General features: G+C 34.7%; 1 protein-coding gene across 1 annotated transcript in view; it reads right to left on the reverse strand.

Annotated features, from left to right (window-relative positions):
* LOC112047533 (uncharacterized) overlaps positions 1-15,105 on the reverse strand; it is a 45,597-nt gene extending 30,492 nt beyond the window's left edge. Inside the window, exons 1-2 of the mRNA XM_052886080.1 lie at positions 14,661-15,105; positions 5,491-6,146 (exon numbers count right to left, since the gene is read on the reverse strand). Of these exons, the coding sequence (XP_052742040.1) occupies positions 5,491-6,067 (577 nt within the window). The 5' untranslated portion in view covers positions 6,068-6,146; positions 14,661-15,105. The remainder of the gene's footprint in view (positions 1-5,490; positions 6,147-14,660) is intronic.
* Between the last annotated feature and the right edge of the window lie 7,817 nt (positions 15,106-22,922).

Consider the following 22,922-nt stretch of genomic DNA (forward strand, 5'->3'; position numbering starts at 1 on the left):
TCAAACGCGTTGATGTCTTTTATACCGACGAATTGTTATTATTTACAATGGCATTATTACGAAAGTTACATTAAAATTTATTAAAAGAAATACAGTTTCGTTGCCTAACAAACCATACATCCATATAAAGTGAGTCTGTATCCAAAACACTAGCAGGTATAAATTTTAAAAGCTGCGAAAGTATTTCCGTTGCCTCAAACACTAGTTATTATTACATCACAATCAAGTTAGGACTTTATGTTAAACGTTATAAGATATAGATTTACTTGAACTATAAAATATGACATGTTCCCCTATATGTTTACATTTATGAACTTTATTCATATAATTTAAGGTATGATTTTGGTTGAAAGTGAAAATAGCTTAAGGCCCGTCGGCAAGCAGATGCGTTGAGCCTTTTTTGCCAGTCATTAAAGGCATCTGTTTTAAATCCACAGCAGACCCGCTAACAGTGCTACAATGGACAAGACACTCTCTCAATATGAATTGTCTGACTGATAGTTTTAAGTGTTTTAACGAATTACCAGTTTGGTACTTAATAACGTAAGTTTTATTTCTCTATGAATGAAAAATAAAGTAAACATTCATTGCAACGGCACAAACTGAAGAAAAGATAATTTCATTGGCTTGTGCTAGTAGGCACATACAAATCTTCGTCCCTATGATACTTTGTGTAGTCTGTACCTTCGTCTTTGTGTAGTCTGACATCTCTAACACGTTTAAAATCGTAGCGAACAGGTAAAGCACTTGTTTACAAATAGTCAACTGACGTATCAAAAGTGCTTGTATACTGAGCCTACTTGAAATAAATGAATTTTTGATTTTGATTTACTTTTCAAAGCTAAAGAAATCTAATGTATAATTTAAAAACTCACTGTAAAACTTGAAAGAAGAAATCAGATGCACGTAGCTCACATATTTGATTCTTTTTATTATAAGGTTATTTATTAAATAATATACAATACATAATTTTTAATTTTTACAATTTTACAATAAAAATGTAGAAGGTTCGTCGTGGGTCTTTTCAAAAATTTTTATTTAAGATTGATAAAAGCATATAAATATCTCATTTTCTTCTTTGTCTTTATCAGTATTGTTTGATATTTCGTATTTTTCCCAATTTCCCCTCTAGATCAGTCACCAATCGCCATTTATTGTCCAACGTCAATCAAAACCTGTCTTTGTTCTAATAAATCAGCGAATTATAACGCCGCATTAAATCACATGTAAATACAAATGTTCTAGTCACAAATTATTGTCTAGGCGTCATATTTTATAACAATAAATTATACAATAGGTATCTCTAATATTATTTGTCTCCAACGAATAATATATTTAAATCCTAATCGGCCATAAATTTAAGCCGATAACTTTATAGTATGTGAAATATAAAATCAATGCAAGCCACAATTAGTTAATATCTTTTATTTCGAAAGTAGGTTTGATATAATGTTTAGAACGTACGACTACGATACGGTTACGACTTATTACAAAATTATGCTTATAACAAAAAGTAAATATTATGTTTATTTTTTACTTTGTTCGAATTTATCGTGAGGGTTTTCCATAATATTAAAATTAAATTCAGTTTGGTTTAAGCTACGTTCCACGAAACAGCACATGACCATTGGCCACGTATGGGTTCAAAAATTCAAAGTTAATTTATATCAAGTAATCTCAGTTTACAAACGTCAGTTGACTATTTGTGAAGATTCTACCACCGGTCCGGAAGGCAGGTTCTGCTGAGAAGTTCTGATACCAATATTAGAACTATGCTTATAAATTGACTCACATGATTAATAAAGTCATGATTGGTGCCTACAACTTTTTTATAGAAAAAATCGTCTTATTTTAATTATTTACTTTACGTTATTAGATTCAATCCGGTTGTTCTTTTTTGACAAACATTAAAAATATGGAAGATAGATAAAAAATCTTAATCATTTTAAAAAATTACAATGCTTTATTATTTATATCCTATATTTCCATTTCCAATTTAAAACAACCCAATTTAATTCGTGATGAATATAATTATCATTATAAATATGGCCTTACCAATTATTGTGTTATTTTATTACGTACTCGCCTACATCCCGCAGTTTCATCCTCGTAGTTCCCGTTCACGTAAGAATAAAATATAGCCTTAGACATTCAGAAATAACGTGGCTTTCTAGAAGTGAAAGAATTTTCAAAATCGGTTCAGTAGATCCAGAGATCATCCCCTACAATACACAAACTTTACCTCTTTATACGAGTAATATTACTATAGATAATTTGTTAAGTCTACGTCTTCTTGTTTATATGTCTCCACTATTATATCGTGTTGTGTAAGTGTTACCAATGTGTCACATAAATTATACTTTTAGCCAAAATAAAATTTATAATCGAGTGAGTTTGTTTTTAGAAGTTTTAGTTTATATTCAAGTTATTCCGGTTAAATTTGAGCATTGTATTTTTTATAAGCATCAACATATTTTTATAGATCGTCAGATATGAGTTTACGTATTAAAAAAGCTTTTCGATATATTTATAAAGGGCAAGTTTTATAAGATAGTTTTAATACTTGTAAATCAATGTAGCAGTTTATTTCTTTGCTGATACAAATACATATTGTAAAACTTAGATTTACAATATATTTTTTCCATGTTGTTTTTCAAAATATTCTGTTTTTTTACTTTTCAGTTGCTCATTTCTAGATATAACCCTTAAGCTTAGTCGTAGGTAAGAGAAAAATATTGATCATTTTCAAATATAGGCTATATATAGGTTTAATCAGGATTGATTAAGTCAATCCTGTGATTATTCTATCAAGGCTTTATCAATCTATCACGACTTGTCACATGAAATCGTAGTTAATTGATGTGATGAAGAATGATAGCGATTAAGAATGATAATGCAATCACAACGCGCTCCGATCTGGATAATGAACTCGAGTGCATTTACATTTTTGGCTTTAATTAATTCAATCTGATTAGAATCTTGTTTACGATTCACGTTATCTATAAGGCTTGGTACACACTATCAGGAAATTGATTGCATTCCGGTTGTATTGACAGTCTGTGGTGGCTAGATTCGTAATTTTAAACCAGCTGAAAAGTCAGCTCATTTTCGTTCCATGGGTAAGTACTGTTGGTAAGTATGGATTTTAGATAATATTGGTTTGAAAGATCAAACAAAGAATAATTTAACGATCCGTATTTTGGCTTCATCGTCACTTGAGAATAAATGAGATTGCAGTCAAGTGCCACTTGTAAGTAGTGGTCAACAAACTATTAGTGCTGATTTGCTTTACTGAAGAATGATAAGATATTTTTTTTTTTTAAATAATAGACGGGCCAACCATATGAGCCATCTGATGATAAAAACCTTCACCTATAAACAGAGCAGTACTTCACAGGGAAAGCACGTCCACATCTTACAAAGTGCCGCCCCCGTGTTCATCAATTTGAGGCGTTCCTAAAGCTAATGTGTCTGTATTTGCACAAAGAAAATGCTCGTCAGACCCGAACACAAGAGCTGCTAGGCTTTGGATGTTTAATCTTTTTATTTCCGTAGATGTGTCGGTTTGAAGGTTGTACCTGAGCTTTAGATTGTTGAGCATGTAGCAGTGCATTGTGAGTTGTGTTCCTAGCAAGTTTCTCTACATACAGATGTTTTGTTATAAGCGATGGCTATTAACCATCTATGAAAATTATCTCTACTACTAACAGACGCCAGGCGGTTTCCCCCGCGTAGTTCCCGTTCCCGTAGGAATACGGGGATAAAATATAGCATAGCATTCGAGGATAGTGTAGCTTCCCAACAGTGAAAGAATTTTTCAAGTCGGTTCAGTAGTTTCAACAATGCAAACACGCTATCAAATCTTGCGTCTTTATCTTCCTCTGTATATTAGTATAGATTACAACTTTTACTATAAGTATTTTTACAAGTAACACAGAACAGCAAGACGCTTTGCCTACAGAACAGCAAGATGCTTTTCTGACGTTTCTAATTCGAATTAATAAAGTTTGGCTTTGGAATGCCCTTCCAACGGCTGAACTGCTTGCCTATAGGTAGGTTAAACACCTTCAAACTCCTTCATTATAAGACATTTTGTAGTAAAACGTAAGTAATTTTAGTCCTGATCGTTGCTTTTCACCAGACATGACATAAAAAGTCAATCTAATTGGTATTATGGAACTCTGGTTGGATTATAAGCACGTGTAATCCAAGCCTAAGAACGCGCTATAGTGGCGATAAACGGGTGTTATAGTCTTGAGATATAGGAAACTATTTTCTCACGGACGCGTCGTTGTCATTAAATGGTCGTAAATGGAAATGCTAATTTCCAATATTTTCTAGCTAATTATAAAATAAAATAATAATCACTTGATCGTAAGCTGTTAAAGTTGTCTTATCTTCACATGTAAGAAGAATTTAAATAAAGTAAATGAAAATTTTAGTACCCACGGGATTCGTACCCGCAATGCATATCCGGAACAACTAGCGACAACAAGCAATTCAATACATCGTGTTGCACGAACAAGATTATGCTTAAGAAACTTGAACAGCTATATAGTAGGACATATTATCAATGCAAGCACATGACTTTTCAAAAGTGGTCGGTTCAAAATAGGTTTTTACTTATAACTTACTTGCAATAAACTATTTTCAAATTGAAATGTATTCAGATACATTGATTGATTGTGAATGGAGCTGTTAATTTACGTATTTAATTAGAAGGATTATGGTTTATGTTATATACGTGAACGCAAAATTAAATACTTAAATAAGTATTATATTTTCCACAACATATTATTAGTATTATTTTCATTTTGTCTCATAATGTTCCCTAAAAATTATATAAAAAAAAAAAATCTTTAGGAGTGTACTTTTTAAAAATTAAAGTTTAATTTTTACTTAATTTGAGATTCGCTTTAAAGTGTTACCGGAAAACATTTATCAAAACATATACCTATTTCATTATTTAATGGACATGACATCTATATGGCAAAAACATCGGTATTTATGTATATGGAAAGAACAACTATTAGGTTATGGAAACTTAACATGGGAAACAACGTGATATAAATTAACGTGACTATAAATAACCTATTTATTAAATTTTCCCAAGGTTTTTTTATCAAACCGAGACATTTTTTCTAGTATTGGTCTTAGCTATTCACTAGGTTACTTTCATATGCCATAGAATTTGGTGAATAAAACTCTATGAAAGCTTTTGCTGTTACATTGACAGTGAGTGATAAGTTTTCTACATCGAGCATCGAGAAAAACATTTTACCCGTTATACATAGATGTAACTCAAACTTAGTGTAAGACAAGGCCATTTTGTACATACCAGAAGTTCGTCGAGTGGTGCTTCAGCCAAACCGTTAACACAACACGAGATCTAGCGAATCACATTGAAAAGTATGACGTGCACTGTATAAAACACAGGAGAACTCAAAAAGTTTGTAACGTTTTTCGAAATAAAACAAGCAAGACATTCACCTGTTGCGATCGCGCCGTGCGTACTGCCAACCGATCGAGCTTCGGAACTTGTTTCGTAGAAAAAACCTCTTCCCGCCTCAGCGGACGAATTGACCCTTCGCGTCCACTCCTTGTTTACCTCAACGACGTTTTCTTGTAACTTCTCCGGCACCATTTGTATCTCTTTATTAGCATTCCCAATCATAGGTCTCCCGTATATATTAGTAGTACAATTAGAACCGTTATACTTCTGCATTGCACCGATCACACGAGGCTCTACAATCGGTTGATTGACGAATGCGTTAACTTTTAATATCTGATTCGCTTGGTGCAACAACTTCCTTTGAATATTCTCGATTTCACCTTTAGATGCTTTCGAATTTTCTGACAGTTGAGCTATCAGTTCATTCACGTTGAAATCCATTGTTGATGTTGATGGTTCATTGGTCGCCGTGTCTACTGTTGTTTCATTGTTTTCTCTATTGTTTGTCTTGAATTTCATGTCTAATTCCGGTGGCGTTATGATTATTGACGGTAACTGTTTGGTGTTTAACTCTTTTGGTTTAGCACGTTTCAATTTCCTTACAGTTCGTGCCATCACATTGTTACTTCAATAGTCAGTAGCTGCATTATGTTGACTGGATTTTTTTTTACTTTTTTATTCAACTTAATTTGAGCTAGATTGAAAGAATTTTATGGGAAACAAGTAAAGTGTCAGACAATCTGAAGTTTCCGTTTTATTGAGGCATTTAATTTACGACGCTATTTTTAGTTAAATTTATAGGCCTTTTAGTGCACTCAGAGATTCTTGTATTAAGACCAGTGTTTGTGCTAATGAGTTTCGGGAGAACCATAAACTACAAATGTTATTAGCAACAACCTGGGCTGGTAAGTGGTTATAAATTAGCTGTTGCTCTCTGTTTGGTATACCACGATTGAGATACCTACTTTTTGATTACATTTAATTGTTCAATGTATATTTCGTTTACTTACCAAATACCTGAGTTATTGTTAGTAGTAGCGTGAATTTCACACCTACTTTTATAGACCCATCCTAAATATTCTTATACGTATACGCAATTCTACTATTTAGCATTCCAAGCGTCAGAGAACAGTAACTTTATAAGATCAGTTGTGTGTCTGTCTGTCTGTTCGTCTGTTCGTTTGACACAGGTAGGTACTTACTTGGGGATTTTGTCAAAAGTTGCAACTATATACTCATAACTAAAATCTTAGTTACTAGTATAATCACACACTAGTTACTGACCGTTGCGTGGTCAGTAACTAGTGTATGGTTGGATAGTAAAAAAAGTACATTATTTTTTAAACGTATAAAAAATAATTAATTCCACAATTAACAAAATTTATTCGATTAACATTTTTTCCTACATTCGATCTCAAAGAACTAGCTTATTTCATCAAGATAGTTAACAAAGTTTAATCTAAATTTCAAAACATATGAACTTCTGTTTAGTAGGTACGTAAGATCGCAGTTAACATACTCTAGATGTCTGGTTTTTTATTACATTCATCGTCATCAGGTTATTTTCATGGCCCACTGGAGGGCTAGTATTTAGGGCTTCCATAGATTAGATAGAATTTGGAGCTTACACCCACCACTTTACTTTAAAGTGGATTGAACCTAGAACCTTTAATCTGCAGTCTCATTTTAACTACAAAGCAAACAAGGCTTTTATTACAGAGAGATAATTTATATTTAAGTTGTTTTATTGATTCCTTGAATAAAGTGGTTAAGCCATAATTGTGCAGTAATATAAGTTTACCAATAAACTGATTATTATTATGATTGCTGATTATTATGCCGCTTACCAGCATAACTCGGATACAACTTGTTGTTTTCGTAGCAAGTAGCCAATCACATTTGGCACTCTATATAAACAAGGTTAAGAGCGTTAACTCGGTTAACTTAAGAGTTCCGTATGATTATATAAATTTTAAAAAATAAAAATACTAGTTTTCATTCTACTACGTATGTTCAATTGGATGAAATAAATGAGAATAATAGAATACTTGGTTAAAATAAGCAATTTTTTTATCCCAGAATTCAAATCTTGCGAGAATTAAAGAGAAAAAATACAATTGATATAGTTGCGACCTGACTCGTATTTAAACTGTGTATTTTTGATTTAGTGATAATATATGGAATATATTTGCAAAAAATTGGGGGTTGATACTGAATTTTGAGGTTTCTTTCTACTGAATTAACGACTGTAATTTGACGTTATTACTGTACGTTGACGAGAATACTTCATTAATCTTCATTAGTGTAATCTGTTATATTATGTCAACCTCTTCACATACTGTTTTTAATTTACGTTAGTTACGTTTTGTATATGTAAAATAATATTATTTGACTCAATGATATTGTATTTGCGGAACGGAAAATACACCCAATTTCTTTCATCACTTAATTTAGAAGTAGTTGAAATTATTCATCACGGATCTCTAAAAAGCTAGTATTATAATAAGTTATAATCTTTTCACACAACAAGTAGTGTTGCAACTGTGTCACATAGCTTACTTCTCATTTGGTAACATTCGCCATCTATGCTTGTACCACTGGAGTCCTATTGTTCTGTCCGCATCCTGAGAAATAGCGATTGATGTAATTCCTCTGTGTATTATTGTTTTGTGAAACAACTGCGCAGTTGGTTTGTTTGCTGTCCATAGAGACAGGCATGATTTATTTGCTCACGACCATAGTCTAAATTGTACACTGAAGAATGCTAAAATTACTAGATGTAATTTTTTTAATAAATTATGTATGTATTTTAGCAGACTCGCCCACCAACCCTCTTTGGATCAGCATGGTGTGTCTAAACTCCGAATTAGTTATCCTGTAAAGAAGCCTGTCCTACAGTGGGCCATTAATCACATACACTCGAGTAGAGTTAAAATTGTGTATGTGTGTTTACTTATTATTTGGCAATAAATTATGCGTCATCCTTAGATTAATAACCTATAGACGCCCAATACCCAACAATTTGTCTCTCCAAACGTAAGCTACTTCTATGACTATGTGAGCGTAAGAGCTAAGTTAATTACACTTGCCGACACGCACACAAGTGTACTTATCGTAGCGTAGCGATGTGTCATGGGCACCCAATTCGGGGTACATAAATGGCTACAAATCCTGCTACTACAACCTAACTATGTGTTATATATCTATAGCACCATCTGTATTTGTACTACTAGAATTGTATTGTTCTGTCCGTATTCTTAGAAATAGCTAGCGATTGATGTTATTACTCTGTGTTTTGTGAAACAGCAATTGCTGCGGAGAATGATTGATTTAATCTAAAACAATGCCAAATGCAATGGATTAAGGCAAAATTATGGGCAGTATACCATATTAGACCTAGCATACACGTCTCGTGAAGAGAAAAGGAGATACCCATTGCCGACCAATAGCGGCGGTGTTGTTCCAGTGTCAACACTTTCGCCCCAACGCAACGAAACAGAGAGCGATGTTTTCGACTCTATTTGCTTCGAGTACTTCCCAAAACTACTACTTCATTGTACAGTTGCCTGTACAATGTTCTAGCTTTTTTTATTCTTTACAAGTTAGCCCTTGACTACAATCTCACCTGATGGTAAGTGATGATGCAATCTAAGATTGAAGCGGGCTAACTTGTTAATAGTAGGATGAAAATCCACAACCCTTTCGGTTTCTACACTAAATCGCTTGACGGTAGGGTGGTAACTAACCACGGCCGAAGCCTTTCACCAGCCAGAGCTGGATCAAAATATTAATCGGCCCAGCCGGGAATCGAAACCACGACCTCCGTCTTGTAAATCCACCGCGCATACCACTGCCACGGTGGAAGTCAAAAAAGGTTTTATAAAATAACGAAGGTCTGGCAGCGACAGGCTCAGATTAAATTACAAAACGTTAATCTGGGTTAGTGTTAACAGTATTCTCTGACCGCGCCAACTTGCCAAGCGCTATCTACTTAATACATTTCCATTTTAATCAAAGTCGTAAAGTAGGCGAACCTGACTCTGCATCTGCGAGTGCCAGTAGTTAAGAGACGGATTTATTGTCTTAATACTAACTGTGTGTACACTTACACCGCGGACTTGGGTTTAGCTAGAGGCCGCTTTGTCATAGATAAAATGTATTTCAATAGTAGATAGATTTTCAATAGTGATCATGAATAGTAGTCTGATGGCCTCCGTGGCGCAATGATATGCGCGGTGGAATTACAAGACGCAGGTCCTGGATTCGATCCCCGGCTGGGCCGATTGAGGTTTTCTTAATTGGTCCAGGTCTGGCTGGTGGGAGGCTTCGGCCGTGGCTAGTTACTACCCTACCGACAAAGACGTACCGCCAAGCGATTTAGCGTTTCGGTACGATGTCGTGTAGAAACCAAAAGGAGTGTGGCTTTCATCCTACTCCTAACAAGTTAGCCCGTTCCCATCTAATAATGCATCATCACTTATCATCAGGTGAGACTGTAGTCAAGGACTAACTTGTAGAGAATAAAAAAAAAGTCTCAAACGGCGAAGGAAAACTTCGTGACAAATGCTTTATACCGCATTAGCCAGAGAATTTTCATAGAACTTCGTCAGCGTGAAACTCTACGCCTAACTTATCTTACCCCTACACTACACCTACCCTACTAATACCCTACCCTACCTCAACCTTGACTTGTAAATAGTGTAACTAACACGAGTTTCTTTTATATAGGACAGGTATATAGGTTTTATAGCCTGATTCAGAGCTCAAATCAAGGACCTCATGACCCGAATCCATTTAGACTTACCATTCATCGAAACAATTGATATGCCGGATAGTATTTTTGAAATCTCCGAAAAAGGCATTGACCCGAAAATAAGGTGCAAGGAACGGATCCACAGACACAGTAGATATATTACAAGCAGTAGTTGGACTTCATACTAAAGGTCGAAACGCGAGCTATACCTACGCAGCTCGTACGTGGGGTGATCGTGGGGTGAAGACCGTTGCGACTGTGCCGCGGTGACGAACGGAGTGTATTGGATTTTTTAATTATGACGACTAGGAAAAAAGTTATTATTTTTATAAAGTTTGATTAATATTTTGTATTCTAAAGGCATAATTTAATAAATATATATATAAATAAATGCTTAAATGATAAAATTGTGTAAATAGGTAAATGACGTAAACGTTAATATAATATTATTAAATAATTATTTATTAACTTCTTCATTTAGGTTGTTTTCTTTGATTATTATGTAATACATAGATTTAAATCTTATGACATGTATGTTTTGTATACCTGTATTTTAAGGTAATCAAGAAGTTACGTAAAGAAGTTGTTTGAATTTAACAACATTATTGTGTTGCTCATACTTTTATGTATTTGAATAAAAAAAGTAAAGAGCCAGCTGATATCAATATACCTATCCAGATTTTTTTATTAAACTACTAGCGAACCCGGTCAATCTCAATTTGTTTTTTGTAGTTCCTTCCCTACATGCCAAGTCAGGGTCAATTTTTTATCGTCTATTCTATAGTGTGGGGGTATCGTTATCGGTATTTTTGTACATTACATAAGGGGTTAAAGTGCTAACATAATCTACGGAACCCTACACTGCGCGTGGCCCGACACGCACTTGACCGATTTTTTATTATTTGGTCACCTAGTGTGGTGGTAATAGATAGATGGCATCACCAAAATAAATATATGAAGGTCCTTCAAGATCATTGATTAGTATCAGCCTTATTTAAATCTACCAATCAAAAAATTATTGATCACTTCCTATTTTACTACAATTTACAAAGTATTTTATTTGTTTATTTAAAAAAAAGTATATTTACAATCACATAACTAAATGGAAACACAAAGTTGGCAAATGTAATTAAAATGCTGGAGGCAGGCAGCCCTATCACATGTTTACGGAGCGCGCGGCTGTAGGTATTTATTTCAAAAATACGGCCGAGTTATTATACTGCTTGTAATATATCTACTGTGCCACAGATGAGTGGCTCAAAACAATGATGCGCCGAATAGATAACCGCCGTTTAATTAGAGCTCAAACAATGGCGAAGGTACCGTAGCGCTCGTAAAATATTGCGTTCACATCTAATGAAATACGCGGTGGCCACGGGAAGGGCTGTTGCAGCGATACATGACGCGGAGCGATCGGCGGCATCGTATGGCTATGTTCAGACGACCAAACCCTATAGTAAGTTCGTTATGAACTGTTTCTGCAGGCCATAAACGTCAATAGACATAAGGATGTGTAACGAACCGGGATCGTGATCTATAAACTGCTAACTTAGTGTTACAAAATTTAGACAAATACGGACAACAATTGACCTATATAAATTATAATGCGGAAATACTTTAATGAGAACACTCACGAAGGAAATTTGGTTCAAGTAGGTAAAAGAATAATGCCAAAGGATTTAAATATTTTATGGAGCGGCTTCATAAATTCCTTAAGTTCATACACACTGCAACTGATGCGAGCGGCAGAGTATTCAAAATCTAGTCGCTCAAATTGTCATGGTATGCCGTGCCGATGCACCGCGCGTTCCCATGGCCCAGCAAAACGTTCTTTACCATACAGTCGTAACTCCTTGGGATATTCACTTTGACACATGACGCTAAGTACTAGAAGAGGAGAGAGATGAGTGATGTAATGGTTCGTATTTCTACATAATATACAAGAGTAGTGCTATCATTCTCACTTATGTATTTTCACATATTTAAGTCTGTCCTCATGTTTTCCTGGTTGTGTATGAATGCGATTGTGACTTTGTACACCACACATATGTAGTGTGGTTGTAACTGATCATGAGATACAATTAGAAAAAATGTACGTCTGGTTTTCTTGATTGATGAAAAATAACATTGATAACCACCCTACCGGCAAAGACGTACCGCGAAGCGATTTAGCGTTAACGTAGAAACCTTTATCCTCCTCCAAATAAGTTAGCCCGCTTCTTAGACTTTTACAAAAAATAGACGATCATCTCGTACCTACTTTGTATAAAGAAGAAAATGCGAAAACGGTTTGAACATGTTGCAAAATTTGCCTTTTGTTTAGTTTGCTGATTTTGGGGCAATTTATGAAAAGAAAGAACAATGAAATCCCTAAAGACAAACTGCTGAATAACATAAAGTCTTAGTAGATAATATTTTTTCTTATAGCAGCGTTTGTTCACAAAGTAATTAATAATTACTAATTATGCCCTAATACAAAGCAACTAATTACAGGTTATGTAAGAATAACATTGTTAGCGAGTATGGGGAGCAACAAAGTCGTTCGTTATTTAGTTCGTTAAGCAATTATTCGAGCGGCGATCTTATTTGGATTCTGCACGAGAACGGGCGCGTTACAGATAACGACCGTTATAGGAACTGATCCTTGATACCTTGCGCTGCTGCGGGCTGATCTCGATCACTGTATTGGTGTTAATTCGATTCGGTGTAAAAATAACAAAAAGCTTTTGTTTTGCCATTAATACAAGCACAATTAAATATGGTGGACGTGTCTACAAAACTTTTAAGTCTTGATGAAACTTTAAAAGTCTTATAAGTAGGGTCTTTTTATAACCCTTTGTTGTTTACCCCTCTTTTCAACGGGGTATAAAAATACCCTTTTGCAATTTTTTTAAGACGCACTGTATAAGAAGTTTATGAGGAGGTGAAATTTATTCAAGCTTTATCATTAATTTTAGCATGAAATGTTTATGTCATGACTACCACGATAATTTCTTGGAAGAAATAAAGCTCAGTATTTCAAAGCCCCATCAAGGAGTCGAACCCAGGACCTTGTAATCCGCAGCCACGTAGGCTAACTACTGAACGAACAATGTGTCTATAAATCAGTTTGTTTTATTAGAGTGCCAAGTATTCTTTTTAATATAATTTTAATCTAACTTACTTGGCCTAATGCCATGGGCACAATATAGGCAAGGTCTCAGAAACAAGCCCGTTTTGACAAACAGACAATCGAATGATCAAAAGTGTTTTTCAGATAGCATGGGTGGGGTGACAGATGCCTTATGACGTTCATAATGTAAATTTCAAGAGTGAAACGAACTGTCACCGAACCCATGCTATCTAAAAACACTTTAGTGCCTTGTTTTGTGGCAAAGAACCCTAAAAGTGCGAAAACTAGCGAAATCTTTACGACGCCATTCGTGGGCGTATAGTACATAGTGCCCAGATGTGCCCATTGTGCGTGGGCTACACAAATTCGCCAAAAGTTGCGAATTGAACCACAAACGGCATTATTGTTATGTAATCGAATACAGGGACCTAACAAAAGCTTATGCAAAGTGCTCGCTAGATCCAATATTATTTACATACAAATAGATCATACAATTAATGTTAAGCATTGGTTATACTATTGCGTTAGAAAAGTTTATAAGAAGGAATTCGTATAATAAGATGTATCATATTACACTAACTGACGCTGCGCGGTTTCATCCGCGTGGTTCCCGTTCCCGTAAGAATACGGGGATAATATATAGCCTATAGCCTTCCTCAATAAATGGGCTATGTAACACTGAAAGAATATTTCAAATCGGACCAGTAATTCCTGAGATTAGCGTTCAATCAAACAAACAAACTCTTCAGCTTTAGTATTAGTAGGTATAGATTACGAGTAGATAGATATTCTTAAAGCCTATAGAAATAAGGAAGGTAAGGAGATAAATTTTTGATCGAAATGATTATTTTCAAATACTATTTAGTTCTTTGAGTCTGAGTTACTCATATTCTTTTGCTAATTTCCACCGCTAAGTAGTAGTGTTAAGAATTGGTCTGAAAGTCAAATTTACAGGTACACTAACTATTACAGTGTATTATGTACTTATTAAAAAAAGTATTCATAAACATCAGTATATTTTTTTATGAATACCACTAAGGGTAGTCGAACTTAAAGTAAAAACATTAAGCTATCTAATCTCATAATATAACTATTTTCTGAGAATTTATTGTCTATATAAGTTATCGATTACATCGATGTCGTCCAATGGTAGATTTCTGCATATTGATTATTTTTTACATATTCATGTCCGTATTTAAAATGCCTCATCAAAACGAAAACAGTGTTTACATAACACCAAATGTTGTCCCCAAACAGTGTACCGTTTTAGCGAACTAAAACTTTACATTCCAAAAAGGCGCCGTTTACATTTTGAAAGTAACATAATTTATTACTCACATCACTATTATTTTAGAATTTCTATTTATTTGTAAGTTGAGTTTGTTTACGTTTTATGTGTTAAATTTTAAATATTTTTAATTTATATAAAATTCATATTATTTAAACTGTTTAAAAGTAAATGATAAAATACACATTTGGAGATGAATTTTTGTTAATTATTTGATATTTTATTTTCCGAGAAAATTATATTTTCTGCCACTAAGCTTAACAGTGGAACACTGTCTTAATAGGTTAACTAGTCCAAATAAGACTGGACCTTTTGATTATATTGGTTAAATTAGAAACTTTTTATCACTAAATAAACACACACACACACACACTAGATTAGTTAGCACTTATTTGACGGTCTCCGTCGGTTTGTCAAAAGAGGTAGATTTTTTTGCAAAACCAAATCTAAATAAGGAAACGGTTCCTTGAAGGTAAAAAAAAAAACTAAAACCAGTAGAGCACATGGAGGCGCGAGCGCACAAATTATACTGAATGGCTCACTATTGAGATTCGTTTTCGTACCACCGCATATAGTCTGAGAGCAAGTAGCCAGTATTCAGGAGGAATTTGATCTTTTAATTTTTTTTTATAATAGTAATAAAATAAAAGATCAAACAGGTTAGATTTTTATATACAATGTCTACAGTTTCATCGATTGGGGAAAATGGCACAGAAAGCGCTTAATTTTCAACGGATTATTTTGATCAACATATTAATCAAAACAATGAAATGGATTTTGTTAAAATTATTTTTCTACAAGCAGTATTGAGGGACTCTTAACACCAATTCATTATTAAGTGGCTCTCTAAAAATTTTCACTCGCTCTTGGTAAAATATGACGCAGAGCTGGGAAAAAACAGAAGTGGCTGTTGAATAAACAATTGTTTGAAAGCTCCAGTTTGGCGACTTTTTTGTCGTTCTACTGGGGCCATTGTATTCAGCGTCTAGCGACGACCTGGCGCGATATTTTATGACCATGTCACCACTATGTCCATTAGGCCAATTATTATTTTTTTATTTTTTATCATCCTTATTCCATCTAATTTAATATCAATCGCTATATAAATGTGTATATTTTACAAACTTAGCTTAAGGCTTGTTTCTTATAGTAGTTGGATAGTCTAAACGTAAGCTTTGTTAGTTTATTTCATTATGTTAAATCTGCTACCTGTAGCTATCAGAGACAATCACAAATCAAACATAATTAAAAAAATATTCTTCTGCTTCTGCACTTTTCCATAAAAAGTCTAATGCATGTCATAATAATGATGCTTTCTGCACTTTGGTAGTTATCGCCTGTCGCGTCAACCCAGTCTGTCGTTTGCGCGTCAAATTCATGGCCCCGCGATGACGAAATGTGATTGATCTCGTAACTGGAAACGTTAATTAAGATGTATTGAAGTGTTTTTGTTTTGTACGTGTGTATGTTACACGTCGAATGATAAAGTCTTAACTTGATTTTTTCTCAGTATCAGCCTCTCGGGATGGTCGCTGATACGACATATTTAAGTTGACAATATGACAACCAAAAAACGCGGCAAAATTTCTTGTGGGCTTCTTCTTAGACTTGGACACTTTTGGAACACTCGTAACTTTGATGTCAAGTTACCGAATTAATAACCTCCCATTTTGGATGTTGGTTTTAAAGCAACCTACTTGTTTTGACCTTAAAAGTATTAAGCTTTTTAATAAAATTATAATTAATGTTTATTGCATTATACATTTGTGAGAATATCATTGAAAGGAATTAACGTTATCGTGATAACTTTGTTGCATGTTTCCCAGCAGTCTTATTGATCGTGTTATCCGCAAGTGTTGCAATTACAACAAAATATATACTTTTCTCAGCACAAAAAGTTCTATAGATTGAAATTACTGAGTGAAGTAAACCACACTTTTTTAAAATCGGTCCACAAATAAGGAAAATATCGCTAAACATACATAAAATAAACATACATACAGTCGAACGTAGAACCTCCTCCTTTTTGGGATTCGGTTAAAGTGTCTGGTAATGGTAACGTAAATAACATTCTGTACTATCTGCTAATCGGTCGATGATACAGTAATCCCAATAAAACATATAATGTGAAAATAGGAGCCAAATTCAATTTCAACTATCAAGTTGATATAGAAGTGGGTAAACATTGAATTTTTGATTTTTTTGAAACCATTTGAACTGTAGCTATGAAATTTGGTAGCTTACAGGATTTAATATACTAACCCAAATTTCATGTTTTCATGTTAAATAGATTTTGAGTTATTAAGGAGCCAAAAGTGGCCTTAAATGGTCATGTAAAGATACGTTGTCGCTTTGCTGTTTGTCGTTTTTTGGAATTTGGCAGAGCAAAGATCGATTCTATAAGTATAGACGAGAGCGAAATGAACCACACTTTTTCAAAAGTCGGTTAAAATAAATAACGTTCAATTCTAAACAATGAGTAAGTCTACAGCCGGTGCGGTACCATCTGTCACAGTCGGCTAGTCGCAGTAAGTGCTGAGACGAGCTGACCGGGCGATGGAGTCGAGGAACTTATTGTGGTCACTAAGGGGAACAAGTGGAGGAATTAATAGCCTTGTAGACAAGAAGCTCGGAAGCGAAGTGACGATAAAATGCTTGACAATCTATACTTTAATACTATAGAGAGATAAGTTTTGATATTTTATTTGTTTTTTATGAATAGTTAGCTACATTATCAGCGAGTAACAAAGTATTATCTACGCACTCTCACGGGAATGGGAAATATACAGGTGAAACTGCGGAGCGTCCACAAATCTATCTAGATATCAATCCAAATCTGTATTTCCATTTCAGTTAGGGAGCATTATAAAGGGTGCTCGGGAGTATTAATAGGCCCTTCTTCAAGGTGTTGACGAGTACATTTACAGGAGCCGAACTGCATAACTAATATTTAACAAAAAACTTAAAACATTTTTATGTTTTCATACAAAGCAATTCAAATAATTCAGACTATCCATGTACACGCCTATAACTATCCTTGCATTTAAAATATGTAAATCTTGGCTACGTCATAATTATAAGGATTAATTAGGATAAGGGACACATTTTAAGATCTTTTTACAAAAGAAATATTATTTACTCCAAAAATATTCATTTAAGAACACATGTTCCTTGGACATTTTCAAATTAATTTTCCCTAAAGAACATAACCCTAGAGTTATGGGAATTACTCCCGAGCAACCTGTATATAATTGACACTGAAGTCAAAAATATATTTCATTATTTTTCGACTGTCTGTCTTTTTTTGTTTTCAAAATTCCACTCCTACCCCTAAAAGGGATCGAAGTTTTTTTAAGATTAATTGATTATTTATTATATTTAAAATATGCGAATATATAAAACGTTGGAGGTGAAATATCGGTTGAATGTTTAAATCGATTTTCAAGCGGACGTACTCGTAATAAATAGGGTAGGTATATAAAATATGTCCTTTTGGACATGGCCAAATATTCCTTCTTTCCTCCAATCAAGCTAATACTTTGTCGTATGGAGATTTGAGTCCCTTAACAACGAGCTATTAAGGTCCATATCCATTGAATGATGTGACGTAACTTTTCCGTGCTGTAACATTTAGGATATAACAAAACCGGACTATTATCTTAGACATCGGACAGAAACGATTACAAAAACTAGCCGCAATATATCGTGGTACAAATAATGCTTACTTTGATTGTAATAGAGATTCTTAATAGGGTGGCCATTCAGATTTTTATTTTTATGGTAATGCTAGTAAAGCTGCCTGAGTTTGTTGTGGGCTCTTCTCGGCATAAGGCGCGTTTGGAACCCTCGTAACTTTAATTTTAAGTTTTCGAATAATTATTATCACCATTATCTTAAGTTTAATATTATTACCTGACGTTTCGAAAGAGCTTGTAAACTAAGCCTATTTGAAATAAATGATTTTTGACTTTTGACTTTTAAAGACGCCCGTGTTTTTAGCCCGATATTTCTGTTTGCATGAGAAGTTGGGGATAAAATACGGCCTACAAGTAATATACTTATAGCTTTCTATGTTCTGCGGGTTACTTGTTTCAACAACCAAACAAAATCACAATCGTATTTATAATTTTAGTTAGGGTTTGATATTACCCACCGGTTTTTAAGTGGTGCTGTTAATCAAATTCAAATTCATATATTACATAAGCCTCCTAAAAAAATAAACATTTTCGAAACGTCAAAATCTAAGTATAAAGTCAAGTCAAAGTCTGTCCATAATGAGTCTGCCACCGTATCCGAACTTCCAAAGGCAAATCTCAAAAGTCCAAATTAAATAACAAAAAAAAATTGGTTCATTATTCATGAAGGCTTAGTTAATATACAATTTTGGAACGTCAAGTTTGAATATATGTCAGTGGGATCAATAATAATTTATTATTATCCGGAAATTTGTAAAAGCGTGTACACACGAGCATAAAGAAGAGGCGCGCCACGCGTCGCGAAGCATAACGTGGCGTAACTGTTGATTGTGTGAAGTAACCCTAATGGCTGCTTATACATTACATCTGTTTACGGGATTACCACCCCTATTCATATCACCTCACGTGTATAATCAACAAAATATCCTTTGAACGTTCATTTGTGATATATCTTCCTTGTTAAGTACCTACCTTGACCGCTCAGATAAGTTGCACATGTAGAACCAAATTACGAATTTTAATTAGTTTTTTGAATCATTAAGAAACCTTGTTAAGTAACTTAGTATCTAATAATATTCGTTAGTTACGGAAGGAAACTAGCTATGCGTGTTGAGTATAGGAGGATGAAGATATTATGTGTGAGTGTGTGTGTATGATTTGTTACTTTAATATTGTACATGCTCTGTCAGTATGTGTGGGTCAAATCTTTGAAGCTAAATTAGAACCACTACCAATTGAAAGCCTCAATAACTACACAAGTAAAGTCAGATTTATGTAATGATAAGAAATATTGTAATGTATGATGATTTTGCCAGTGACTTTGCCAATGATGACCTCCGGATCCAAGACTTGGTCGCTAACTATGGGCCTTATTAGAAGGTTCAAAGTCACTCAGCGGGTGATGGAGTGAGCTATGCTTGGAATTTTTCTGCGTGAGCGAATCAGGAATGAGGAGATCCGCAGACGAACCAAAGTCACTGACATAGCTCAGGAAGTCGGAAAGCTTAAGTGGCAATGGGCAGGCCACATAGTTCGAATAGCCGATGGACTTTGGAGTCCCAAGGTGCTGGAATGGCGACCCCGCACCGGAAGGCGCAGTGTTGGTCGACCCCCCACTATCGGCTGATAAAATAAGGTAAGGTATGATGATTTTAAAAGAGCAATTATTGAGTTTCTTGCCGGCTCTTCTCAACAGGATCTGCCTTCAAAACTGGTAGTAAAGTCTTTACAAATAGTTAGTTAGTACTTGATGTTTCAAAAATTCTTGAAAACAAAGTGTGGTTGAAATTATTTTTCGTATAATCCAAATGATTTTGGATTCTAGGCTGAAAGGTCCTGGATTGGACTATTGTAGCACTCAGTCCAAGCACAAGCCTTTTCTGAATTGGAGGAGAAATGAAAGGTTCATCACATGTAAATCGTCAATACCTATTCCTTAAAAACATTTATTCAACTTTCGACTTGCAGAATTTTTTAATTGTTTCTACAATTATTGTTTCTAGAAAAGAATATATAACTCTTAAAAGTTCACATACTTATAGCTAGTGTAGGAATTTATTTCTATTTGTCCATTGAACTTTAACCGTCCTTACGGTTTTGTAGAATCGTGTGGGGCCACTGCATGGGCGACTAACGGACTAACATTACTACTAACAATAAGTAATCGTAGTGACCACATGACGATAATCTGGTTAAAGCTGAAAAGAAAAAGTATTAAAATACTTAGGATCTTGCTCACGAGATTACCGTCATGTGGGATATTGAGTCAACTATTATTGTTCCGATAGTCGTTTCAGTTAATTGTCTTAGAGAGAAAAGCTTCGACCAACCTTAAGAAGCTTTCGCTTAACTGCTGGATTAAGGGTCAGATACAGAAGGCAGTGATTCTTGAGACGGCGCGCTTGTAAGGAGGTTCCTCAATTTATAAGTGCGTTTCACTTGTCTTTATTTGCTTTAATTTATATGTTAAAAACATTATTATAAAATTTCGTGTTGTAAGAGATTCTTCCAATTACTGTTTTGCGCGATTGATATGATTCGTAATAAGTCTGAATCTCGCCTTGCTTAGTTAACAGATGGTCCAATTAGTAATACTATGGCCTTTTCCGCTAATTGAACTACGCTATTACAGTCTACGCAATAACTGATTTTGTTGGTCCAGTACTTACGTAACTTCCTTCAGATTACAAGATCCTAAGTTCAGTCCTGGTACTTTCTTTCTTTCAAAGAATTTTCTGTAAAATTTCTCAGTAGGCTCAGAGCACATTTAGCCATCGGTCCCGGTCATTATCATAACATCTGAGTGGTCAGTATCACCCTAAGCCTGCCAACCTGCATTAGACCAGTGTGGTGGGTGGCTCTATATCCTAAAATTGGCTGTTAAAAGAGAATATAATTTTGACATTTGGATTGTCTCAAAAACTGTTTCAATGGTCCGAAAATGACGACTTGAAAGCTTTTTGTATAAAATATTATTGACTTTGAAGGGACGGTTTTATACGTAGACTAATATTATAAAGAGGAAAACTTTGTTTGTTTGTTTGTTTGTAATGAATAAGCTCAAAAACTACTGAACCGATTTTAAAAATTCTTTCACCATTCGAAAGCTACATTATCCACGAGTAACATAGGCTTAATTTTATTTTGGAAAAAAATAAGGTTCCGTAAGATTTTTGTGTTTTTCGAACACAAAGTGTAAAAAATCAACCAGAAAGGTACGTGTAGGGTAGGTATAGGGTAGGGGTAGGTTAGGGGTAGGATAGGGGTAGTTGAAAGTTCACATCGAGTTTCACGCGGACGAAGTCGCTGGCGTCCTCTAGTATGTAGGTAAAGTTACAGTTTCTACAAATTGAATCCACTGCACAACTAAAGGATTAAGTTTATAGAGAAAATACTATATATCCATGTGGCATGTCCGCTCATACAGTAACCCTACAGAACAGCAAACACAGGTGCCTCTAACCGCCTGTTGGTATTTGCGAAGCCGACAGGTGTCGCAAGGACAGACGGACAGATGGATGAAATAACTATATAATAACACTAATTCTAACCCACATAGAAAGTTATGTAATTAAACTATTTTTAGCTTTTCTTTGTTAGCAGTATATCAGTCATAAGCAGTATTGTATTTAGGTTTCAGTGTTATATCATGGTTCTGTTGGTGTAATTACAAGATTTTTAACACATGCTTGTTTCAGATTGAAGGGCGCAGGGCAGTGCATTGCAAGACGATGTGTTCCTACCTAGGATAATCACGAACCCATAACATAGATTCCTTTTAGGTGGTGGTTTACCAATAAGGCAAAGATGTAGAAAGTAAATAGGCATATTTAAGGCAAGCACGTTCCAACATAGGCTATATAATAATACACAATAGTACGCAATAGCTTATCATTATGCCTGACTGCAGCTAATCGCTTAAAGTCTTATGACTTCGATAACAAAAAATATCACTTTTACAAAAAATATTTTGCTTATCTTTAAGCCCATAAATCCCAGCAGCAAACTATCCACAACAATGATAAAACATACATACAGCCGAACGTAGAACCTCCTCCTTTTTGGAAATCGGTTAATAAAATAATCGTTGATCCACAATCATCAGAAACTCCATCAGCGCATCTTTATCTATACTAATATTATAAAGCTGAAGAGTTTGTTTGTTTGTTTGATTGAACGCGCTAATCTTAGGAAATTCTGGTCCGATTTAAAAAATTCTTTCAGTGTTAGATAGCCCATTTATCGAGGAAGGCTATAGGCTATATATTATCTCTTCGTACACTTCCTAAAATGCCACATTGTGTCAACCCCATACGTGGGTGTTATATCTCAGGTGCCTGTAACTAGATCGGTAACTATACTCTTCAGACCAGAACACAGCAATGCTGCATGGTGCAAATACTTCCCCGGATAAGCTTTATCAAAAGCTCTACTACTACCAAAAGTTACAACTCGGAATTCGAATCTGGGACCTTTATAACCGCATCCAACCGCACCTTAAGACATACTTACTAGAGTAGGTTTAAAATATGTAACAAGAGCAATATAAATTAGAATCAATTCAATATAATTTGATAGCGCACACAATATATTATTATGTGTAAATGTCACACATGTTTCGC

The sequence above is a fragment of the Bicyclus anynana genome, chromosome 16, assembly GCF_947172395.1.
Source record: "Bicyclus anynana chromosome 16, ilBicAnyn1.1, whole genome shotgun sequence".
NCBI lineage: Eukaryota > Metazoa > Arthropoda > Insecta > Lepidoptera > Nymphalidae > Bicyclus > Bicyclus anynana.